At 42.5% G+C, this 11,389-nt stretch overlaps 1 protein-coding gene across 1 annotated transcript in view; it reads left to right on the forward strand.

Moving 5' to 3' along the window:
* BACH1 (BTB domain and CNC homolog 1) overlaps positions 1-10,410 on the forward strand; it is a 41,518-nt gene extending 31,108 nt beyond the window's left edge. Inside the window, 1 exon segment of the mRNA XM_083171835.1 lies at positions 4,381-10,410. Coding sequence (XP_083027961.1) covers positions 4,381-4,803 — 423 coding nt within the window. The 3' untranslated portion in view covers positions 4,804-10,410.
* The last annotated feature ends 979 nt before the right edge of the window (positions 10,411-11,389 follow it).

Consider the following 11,389-nt stretch of genomic DNA (forward strand, 5'->3'; position numbering starts at 1 on the left):
AGGTTTTAGAATCGCTATAATAAAGCACAGGTAACTTAAGTTGTAACTTGGTCATTTTTATTTAACCATCTATGCTCAAGAATGGATAGGCTTAATTACCTGTCCTTTCAGTAGAGACTTTGGAATAATTGGGCCCATTTTTCAATGGATTTTAGCTATGTGATAAATAGATCTCCAGCCAATCAGATCCTAACTGTCATGTGTTTGAAGAATGACCGTTGGGGACTGATTGGTTGGAGCACAGAGTTTTAAATAGCTTAAATTCATTAATTAGGTTATTATTATTATTATTATTATAATTTTATTTATAAGGCGCCACAAGTGTTTCGCAGCGCTGTACAAAGGAACAGTACAGGGAGACAAAACTTGGCATAACATTGAATGAATAACCAAAATAGAGTACAAATAAAGAGCACCACAGTTCAATACACATTACAGCTTAAATGTAAGTAGTGAGGACTCAATCAACATACAACTAGAGGCTTGAGGCCAATGATGGAGATGAGTATGCGGACGAAGAGGGTCACTGAGTGTTTAAGTATAGGAGAGCTGTGAGTGACCAGGAGGGAAGAGGGCCCTGCTCGGAGGAGCTTACAATCTAGTAGGAAGGGGAGACAGACAGATTACAAGAGGTGCAAGCAAGTGGGTGGTAGCTAGATAGCAGGATGTAAACAGGCAAGGGGTCGGAGAACCAGCTAGTTTATGCAGGACTAGTTTATGCAGTGGAAGGGTACGCTTTGATGAATAGGTGAGTTTGAGTGTATGTCCCCAGTTCTAGGACGCCTAAAGTGAGTTGCCATAGTAGCGGTGTCTCGGCAGTAGGTCAAAGGTCATGGCAAAGGTGTTGCATCACACACAAGGCTACAATAGCCTCAAAATAAAAGCCTGCAGTTGCATACAGGATGAGGAAACCTTGTAGTTCCTACAGCAAAAAAAGAGAAACTTTTATTTTTAATAAAGCCACGAAAGCAGAACCACTGTTTCTGTTATTCCGCTTCCCCATCCCAACATATGACCACGCTCCATGACTAATTTCCGCAGTCACTGCCTATACCATGGGCGCTGATGACTCCTCGTCTGGAGAGGTTGCGGGGGGGGAGCTGTGAATTTGGAAACGGCATTGAAACAACAACACACATAGCGCAATAGGTGAAACTGGGCTATAACTGGAATGGGGGGGGGGGGGGGGAGTCCTACGTCCATATGACAAATACCACATGTGAATGTGACATATTGTATAATAACTACAGCGAAGTGTTTGAATATTCTTCGTAGCATTCTTTACTACTTGGCCCAAACATATCATTTCTATACATTTTGGAGGGGAGTCCGTATGCGTGACCGGCGGTCGGATGCCGATGGTCAGAAGACCGATGGCGCCAGCCAACTAAACCAAAACCTGACAGGGGTTGTTTAAGTATACTTCACCTCTCCCCCCTACCCCCCCTAACACTCTCCGACACCCCTCCCTTTGTGCATAACCCTAAAGCCCCTTTTTTTAATACTATAACCACCCACCATACTTAGGATCGGTATGCCGGATGTTGGGACTTCGGTGTTGGTATCTCCACTCCCCTGATTTCGGGAGTATGAAAGAGAGGGAGGGGGGGGGGGGGTCAGATCATGGTACAAATTCCATACCCTGGAACAGAAGGTAAAGATGGCCTTTTGCCGGATGAGTTTACAATCTTAGAGGAGTGCAGAAGACCTAATACAGAGGGTAGCAGAATAACAACATTCTATAGTCTTAACTACGGTGGGTGCAGCGGGTGTGGGTGGGGCCTACAGACTTATGGGGTCCCTCTCCCACTGCACCCAACTGTCATGGGCATCATTGCTGAGTGCCGGGGCACTGTATGCACTAGTGCACTACTCCTGAGTTATGAGCAGTTTTTTGGTGTTCATCTCTATATAGTAAAATCGTTTTTTCCATTTGGCTAATGTCAGTGAAAGTGTTTGATGGATACTGCGATATGGGGGAATGGCTGCTATGGAAAAGTGGATGTTTAGAGGATGTTAATGCATTAGAATAATAGGAAGACATTACCATGCCACCGCACTGGGCATGCCCACTCGTGGGGCAGCGCTGCAGAGTGTCGTGTCTCCGCAGAAGCATTGGGGGGGGGGGCACGAGGTTGTAGTTAAGCCAATGCTGGGTAGAAACTGTGAAACTCTGCAGGAAAGTGTGTAACAGCCGGAACGCGGCAGGTTAATGTTTATCAGCAGGGAGGAACGGGCACTGGCATGGGCGCTTGTGTAACTCAGCAGATGTGAGAGGATGACTAAGGCTGAGGCTTGGTGTTTACAAGCGATAGCACTGTAGGATGACTCTGCATGACTGGGCAGGGGCTGTAGGTGAGGACGTGCCGGCTAATCATTGCTGACTGTGTCCTGTACGACAGTGATTAGTTGGCTGTGTACTTTTGTCAAGTTGTTGCCGTGTCATTTCTAGAGCTGGGAACCGTGTAATCTAATTCATCCCGAGATAAAGAACGTCTTTGTGATCTGTAACCAAGCGCTGACATCAAAATAACACACATGTATTCTCTCCACTTCCCACATGTTCTCTATATGTACAGTATGTTTCATTCTATCTTCAAGTGTTATGGTTTTTGTGAGGGTTTTGCTGTTAGACTTGCGGATCGGTCATTCCGTCGACCCTATTAAGGTTGACATGCCTTCGGTCGTTCTGGGTAAAGTCAACAGGGCTGGAAGATTGACAAGTATTAGGTCGACAATGGAAAGGTTCACAGTCAAAAGGTCGACATGTTTAAAAAAAAAAAATTTAAGCCGACATGTGCCGACACTCGGTATTTCATGCCCTACCATCCACTACGATGTGGTGGGAGAATGAAATAGTGTGCCGAGCACAGCAAGGTACCGCGCCCGAAGCATGGCAAGCACTGCGTGCCATACGAGGGGGGCGCGTTACGGTGTCCATGTCATCTGTGTCGACATTCGGGACAAACAATATGAAATTCATGTCAACCTTTTGACTGTCGACCTTCCCATCGACCTAATGTTTGTGTCGACATTAGGCCCGTCGACCTTTAGTGGTTGACCCAATGCATGTCGACCTAAATGGAGTGGACCCATACACGAGCAGACACCATTCAGTAGACGGGCGTCTGATATAGTATTATGGTTTTGTTTATCGACAATGGATCAGTAAAGTTTTTGCCATATGAGGAACTATGGGAATGAGGCCTATGTACTAAGCCTTGGAGAGTGCTAAAGTGGAGAGAGATAAAGCACCAGCCAACCAGCTCCTGTCATTTTTCAGACCCAGCCTGTAAGCTTATTATGTTCATGGTCTTCTGTGCAGATATAAGTAGATTTGAGGGTTTGATACACCAGGGCGCTGTAAATGTAACACTAGATCTATAAATAAAACATACAGTAATACGGTACGGTTCTCTTTTTGTTTTTTGTTTTATTTCCATACGGTTTGTTTGAGGGTAGAGTCTCGTTTTGATGGGTATTGGTCATAGGGTCTCAAAAAATAAATAATAATAATTACACCAATAAAGAATCTTGTGCATACAGTATGTGAATTAAACACAGAAGGGCGCACCCTACTCACTCGACCTAGATGGCAGTTTGAACATATAAAGGTATCTTTACTTGTCTTTAGTTTGATTGCATACCATTACTCACAGAAACTCTGAGGTTTGTACTCCTATCGAGGTATCTTTGGGTCTGTATTCTGAAGACAAGGATTACTTTGTCCTTTTCATTCCAGTTGTTTGATCTAGATATTCACTTTAAAAACACATCACTTCAACTACATAAAACCCGCTTTGAGGTTGTATATACACTCCTACACATTGTTTGTATTATTTATGTTTTCGCTTATCTAAAAAAACACTAACTGGTTTTGTTTCCATGGTCGCCATATCATCAAAAATAGACATTTAAACATGCCATAAGGCAATAGAGGACGTCTGATTCCACAAAAACAAAAGGGGGCGTGCCGTATTACCTTTTTATGTTTTATTTATAGATTGAGGGGTAGATTTATTAAGCTTGGTGAAGTGATAAATGTCCTGTTTTTATCACCGGCCTATCCGCTCCTATCTGTGAAGTTACAGGCTTGGTTTGAAATATCACAGGTAGGAGCTGATTGGCCGGTGATAAAAACCAGACACTTTATCACTTCACCGACCTTAATAAATCTGCCCCATAAAGTGTTAAATGTACAACACCCTGGGGTATCAAACCCTCCAACCTATCTATCATCTACCTACCTACATTGTTTCCTGTTCTTTAACGTTCTCTGTCTTCTGCACAGCTGTTGAGGTCGTCTTTTGCCATAATTATAACTGTCACGTCATCGTTGATCCAGTCTCTTACGTCTTTCTATTTTTCCTTTCTCCGCAGCAAACAGAAAGGCATCATTTGCTGAAGGAAAGGGACCAGATTTTATCCACCCTGGGAGAGACCAAACAGAACCTGTCCGGACTCTGCCAGCAGGTCTGCCGCGAGGCGTCCCTAAGCCACGAGCAAATCCACATCCTGGCAAAATATTCTAGCTCCGATTGCCCCCTGTCCTTCCTCGTTCCAGAAAATGGAAAAATGCTCCTTCAGTGCGAAGCCATATTGCAGGAATTTGTGGGAGGACGTAACACTGGCGAGTCTGCCCATCGCCAGGCGGAAGAGGGCAATGCGGGCTTGCATAATATGCGCCCAGTCCCGCCTTCACCCCCTGAAACGGCTTTACCTGGGAAATCTAATACTCAAGCGGGCATCTCGGATTTCTGCCAACAGATGACTGCTAAATGCACTACTGACGAACAAAAATAGGATTGTTCCTACACGGGAGGATTCATTTATTTAAAGGAAGCAATAGTTTTATTTTTTATCTAAGGTGTAAAAAAACAAACAAAAAAAAACGAGAAACCTTTTTTCTCTTTAAGATATATAAAGATGTAAACTAAAAAAAAAAATATATAAGACTTAATATGTCAGTAGCGTATTCCTAAAACCATGCTCAAATAGTAATATATCGCAACTTGCTGGGAAATTTTATTTTTTGTTAAAAAAAAAATGCTCTCCCGAATTACCCATTGGTTTAGACCTATACAAGTCTAATAAGGTTTGTTTATGTTTTTACTTGTTTTCATTATGTTTGAGTGATGGGAAAACCGAAAACACGCCGCTAGTTTTAAACACAGTTTTAGAAGATTTGCAGTCCTCATGCATGGTACAGTATAGGGCAACGGTTCTCAAACTCGGTCCTCGGGACCCCACACATTGCATGTTTTGCAGGTCTCCTCACAGAATCACAAGTGAAATACTTAGCTCGACCTGTTTTTCTTTTAAACGGTGTCAATTAATGCACCTGGCGGATGACCTAGAAAACAGGATCTGTGTGGGGTCCCGAGGACCGAGTTTGACAACCCATGGTATAGGGTGAACCACCTGTAAATGCTACATGCTGTGGCCGGATAATCCATGTTGTTTTATCTAGACATTGTCATGGGGGCTGTTATTGACAGTCTCCGCGGTAAACTTACTAAAGCTTCTAAAAATGAAAATAAGTTCCGTTGCAACCAATCCGATTCTGTGGCCCCAACGCTATCAGCTGCTAGAACTTAAGTCACCAGAATAACCAGAGAGAGAATCCACTAATTCCACCGAGGAAACCTAATGTCCATACACACTTGATGATTGAATTCATGAGTGATATTGTCAATGATTCACGCTGAACTCAAGGGCAAATTATATAGCACATACGCACCCAACCGTATCAGTGACGTCACCCGGCTGCCTGCTGATCCTGCAGTCATTGACGATATTTAGCCAAGATTGCACTGCAGGTACGGGGGAGGGGTCTAACGACCTGCAGTAGAGCGCATCTTTAACAATTACAGATATGCAGGCTCTGATTTACTCTGATTTCAAAGCAGGATCTTATTGGCTATCAACTGTCAACAACTGTCATTGATTTCAAAGCAGGATCTTATTGGCTATCCCAAATCACATGACAGTTGTTGACAGTTGATAGCCAATAAGATCCTGCTTTGAAATCAGAGTAAATCAGAACCTGCACATCTCTATTAACAATACGCGCTCAAAACGATATCGCCCAGAATGGCCAAAATAAGCGATATCCTCTGAAATATCGCTTGGTGCGTATGGGGCTTAAGTTTCGTGCATGAAAGAGATGAGCAAAATTTACAGGGGTAAATTTACTAAACTCTAAAAAGGTGTTATTGCCCATAGCAACCAAACAGATGCTGTCTATCATTTTTTTAGGATGCAATAGATAAACGATAGACAGCATTCTACGGATAACTTCACCTCTTTTCATTTGCAGAACCTTTAAGTAAAATTACGCCGCAGACTTCAAAGTTGATTTCTTTAAATGGACACTGGGCCTGATTCTCTTTCACTGCTTAGCGCTGTATGTGCGAATGTCCGCCCCCCCCCATATGGGAAAGATGAGGGTTATTGTGCCCTAATTCTAATCCAATCTCTACACAACAGTCATTTAAATTAGCCGTTAATGATAGCTTTCCTATATATAGTGTTTCCTTCCCTTCACAATCTATACATGCGACAATGCACATTTGCTTTGATTTGACAAATACCGCGAGCAGCAGTTCTGCTTATTTTGTCGTGTAAATAGATTCGGCATGAATTTAAATTTCCGCATATCTAATATAGATAATTATCTTTAAAAGGAAACTTCTGCTAATTCGTTGTGTTTGCATATTCAACGTGGGCATGCTTTAACGATTGTGTGTAGCCCTTATCCCATACCCCTACCGAAAAAAAATGTTTTTGTAGAAATTCTAAACCAAATCTCTATATATTGGTTTCTATAAATATTGATCTCCTTATCGACTTTTACATTTAAGCTAGAACTCCAGGTAGATCCGCATGCGTGTGTATTATACTTAAGAGCTGATTGCGTACAGTTTAGGGAAGATTTAATCCCTCCTACCTCAAAGATGAACACAATTGTGGTTGTATATAGTGATTTGTAAATGCTGTTTCCCATCGCTGTAAATAATTGCCTGTGCGTGGGGAGCAGGCTAACAGTAACGATAGGTTGATTTATGCCCCGTATTAAAGTGGGGTTTTTTTTTTGTATATATTCTGTTAAGCTGGAAAATATGTTGGCATGCAGGTTCCCCTCCTCATATCCTGTCCGCCCTGTTAGATATTCACCAGGAAGCTGACTCATCCAAACCAGAGGCGACTATCGGCGTTGGTGCCGAGCTACATTTTATCCGTGGTCACTTTGAACCCTTCAAGTGCCGACGTTGCTGTCAGAGATCCTCAAAATATCAGCTAAAACAGGCCGGCGTCCTACTCAGCGACTGCTCTTTTAGTATAAACACAAATACAGCCGAGTCAATGAATTGAAGTTTAGTTAAATATTGCGCCCCCCAAAAAAACGAACAGTCGCTGTGAGGGACGCTGGCATTTTTAGCGGATGTTCACAGCAAGGTTGGCACTCAAAGGGTTAAAATCGCTCTTGTTGTCCTGATTTCTAAGGCTTAAAGTAGTATTCATCCTAGCACCCTGCATCTTTCAAAACTCGTGCAGTTCCTCTTGTCTGCCTGGGGGATTTGCACTCTGCTGTGGTGCTCCTAGCACAGTGTGGCCTGTATAGCGGTGCTGAAATACAGACCACACTGTGCTACAAAGCACCACAGCAGGGAGCGACACCCCCAGGCAGGGAAGAGGAACCGCAGGGGTTTTAGAAGATGCAGAGTGCTGAAATGAACATTACGAAAGGGATGTTAGATTAATTTGAATGGAACTTACAGCTGTTATCATTGACATGACACTTCTGTATTTCTCTGTGACCTGCTACTTGTATATCTGCAGATTATCCGTTTGGCTCATGTGAATCTCCTCGCAGTCACTAGTTGGTGTAATGCAGGCCTGGCCAACCTGTGGCTCTCCAGATGTTGTCAAACTACACATCCCATCATGCCTTGCCACAGTTTTGCTATAAGGGAGTGTTAAAACTGTGGCAATGCATGCTGGGATTGGTAGTTTCACATGTGGAGAGCAACAGGTTGGCCTGTCCTGGTGTACAGTATAGGTGTTCAGACTTCTAGCCATGGACCATACACTATTGGGCTACGGGGACAGTGGCACTCTGGCACGCAGAGGCCGATTCAACTAGGGGCGATTTGCCCTACCATGCATTGGCGCATTATGGGAACCCTACATAACAGACTTTACATCCTTCTAGGTGCACGGGGAAGTCGCCAATATTGCGGCTGTTGTAATGTGGGAATAGGTGCATTACCCTACATCACTGCAAGGTACAATAACATATCGGTCATGATTGAATTGACCCCTTGGAGACTTGACTTGGACAGTAGCACTTCCTTAATAAACCCAAAAGACTTCTTGCACCCCTTGGACACCGTTTGTTGCTCTCTGATATGAATTCAGGTTTACTGCAGACTAGCACATTGATAGGGGGTATACTAAGCATCATAGACGGAGAGGGGCAGATGTATTAAGTCTGAAGAAGTGATCAAGTGGAAGGTGATAAAGCACCAGCCAATCAGCTGTGTTTAAAAACAAACAAACCCATTAACGTCTGATTGGCTGGTGGGATATCACCTTGCACTTCAACAGGCTTAATACATCTACCCCAGAGAGAGAGTAGCAACCAGTTAACTCCTAACTGCCATGTTACAGGCTGTTTTTGAAAAATGTCAGGAGCTGATTGGCTGGCACTTTACCTCTCTACATTATCGAAACCTTAGTCTGCCTCTCTATGACTATATATCTGTACAGATGTAAGCATGGGTTGTCTTTTATACTATAAGGAGACTTTAAACCTCGTAAGTTTTCCTGGATTTAGCTTTTTAAGGTTTCTTTTTTTTTTTATGTTTTTTTTTATATTTTGGGTCTTGTTTATTGAAAATTGCCTCCAATTCTCCATGTCCAAGATCTAATGAAGTGTATTGAAGAAAATAATAATGCATGTACATACACTACCTCATTTCCAAATGATTTCAGGGTGCATCCTCATGTTTTCCAATGAAATATGACTTTTATTGACTTTCCCTGCAGAGTTCTATAAGGTAGGTGCTAGATCAGCATCCGATATTATGCAATGTGTGTTTATGTGCTCCGTGATCGCATAGATGACGTTTTTGGGGAGGGAGTTTTTATCGTTATCCGTTTACAGATTTGTTCCAGAGTATTAAATATTAGAGAGCCAAACCAATGGATTGGTGTAGTAGGAAACCTCCGCCTGATTCGCGCAGCAGAGTCTGTGCGCGGCGGTAGCGACCCTAGGACACCAGTGAGGAGGACAGTCGGTCATGATCGCGCCGCTGCCGAATACACAAACACTTATTGGAAATATCCTGTTGAACATTTCCTTTTTTTATCTAATCAATGTTTTGTCTTCAGAGTTTCTACGCCTCGTCTTTTATTGGTCATATTGGCTCACAAATATAATTACCTCTGGTTAGTTCATCTCTGCATCTGTTCTCATAGCTGACCTGTTGGCGGTCCGTACTATTCCTGCGGGCACAAAATGACTTTGGGCTAAACCGTCTTGTAAAATAAGTATTTTATTTTATTGTTCTTTTGGAAATGTACTTTAATATTATACACCTGCCATAGCAATACATTATGGCACATGTTCAGGGATACAGGTACACAATAGGAGGGGAGATATGTAATCGGATTTGTTACCTTTCTAATTTTACTAACCTGATTGTTCTGACGATGACTTGGGGTAGTGGTTACAGACATGAAGCAGGGTCTATTCAGTGGAAACCTGATTGCAGGATGTTAGGTACACCAAGAACAGAATATGGAATTGGCATAAAGCAATAAATCTGGCTTCTGACGCTACCCACAAATAATTCCGCAATAATTCTGCATACCCTGCATGCAAACAAAGACATACATGTGTTTGCATGCAGGGTAAATAATGGCTGCGTTTGCATGTAGCCCACACTGCAGTTTGGACACACCCCTCCCAATTCTAAACGTCATCTGCCCCTCCATGGAGTGCATATTTGGTTTACCAGTGTACACCGTTACCTGCTCTTTCTTGCTTCATTGCCAACTCAGAAGCAGTGTCCTTGTTACTGCAAATCCTGAGATATTTTTGGGGATTCCACTGAATAAACCCTGAGCCTTGTAACTGTCATTTATCCTAACAAATACTAAATCTTGTGACGCTACATAGTACATATCTAAGCTATTTCTAATCGCCGTTTTTGTGTGTTGTTCAATAAATAATTGTCTTTTGATAATCAAATCAACATTGTGAGGCAAAGCAATGCTGTCATTTTATTACTCTGTGAGGACAATGAGTCTCAGTATTGTTACCAGATAATGCCAAATTTACAGTCGTCTTTTTACTCTACTTTTGGATGCACAGATTAAAGCAATAAAGATTGTATCCAATGATTGTCCCTGGTTTTCTTTTCTCCCGTTGTCAGCTTGTATCTTTAGTGACTACAGTGGCACAAAAATGCAGCATCAAGTTTGTTCTGGGGCAAAAGTAACACAGCACGGAGAGAGAGACAGAGACAAAGTATCAGCCAATAGCCGCTCCTAACAGACATGTTACAACTGTGTTTGAAAAATCACAGGAGCTTATTGGTTGGTACTTTTCTCATCCCATCTTCAATAGAACTCACATCTTAGTCAATTTACCCCCATGGTGAGCAATGTGATATGAATTTTGATTGTGGCATAATATGTACTGGGTATACTGTCTGGCATAATCTGAACTAAGGCACTAAGAAAAATAATGGAGTCTATTAAGCCATGGATGGAGATAAAGGGGCAGATTTCTTAAGCTTGGTGAAGTTATAAAGTGGCCGGTGATAATGCAGCAGCCATTCAGCTCCCTACTGCCATTTTCCAAATCTAGCATGTAATGTGATAGTTAGGAGGCGATTTGCTTTATTTATGTCCACCACCTCTCTCCGAGGCTTAGTACATAGACCCCAATGTGTTCTGGCAGCGCTATAGTGTGGCATGCTGTGAAATTGCGGCACTGTGTATCCGATTATGAATTGGTGGCACTGTGCGTGTAATACGAACTTGAGCTCTTCTATGGGGAATAAATTGAACTAGGGCACAACTATGGGGCATTGAATGAACTAGGACACTACAAATTGGCATAAAATAAACTAGGGCACTAATATAGAGCATAAAATGAAAAAGATCACTACTATGGGGCATAAAATAAACTAGGGTACTACAGTAGTGCATAATATGTACTAGGCACAACTAATTGGCATCAAATATTCTAGGGCAATAATGGCATACAATGTAAGGGCACCAATTGAATAGCCGATGTGGGGAGAGAGGTGTTGATCTTGAAACGTGACAAGGGCCCCTTCACAATGTTGCTGTGGGGCCCCTAAAAGTTTTGGCT

This window comes from Crinia signifera, chromosome 2 (assembly GCF_055691185.1).
Source record: "Crinia signifera chromosome 2, ASM5569118v1, whole genome shotgun sequence".
In the NCBI taxonomy this organism is placed as follows: domain Eukaryota; kingdom Metazoa; phylum Chordata; class Amphibia; order Anura; family Myobatrachidae; genus Crinia; species Crinia signifera.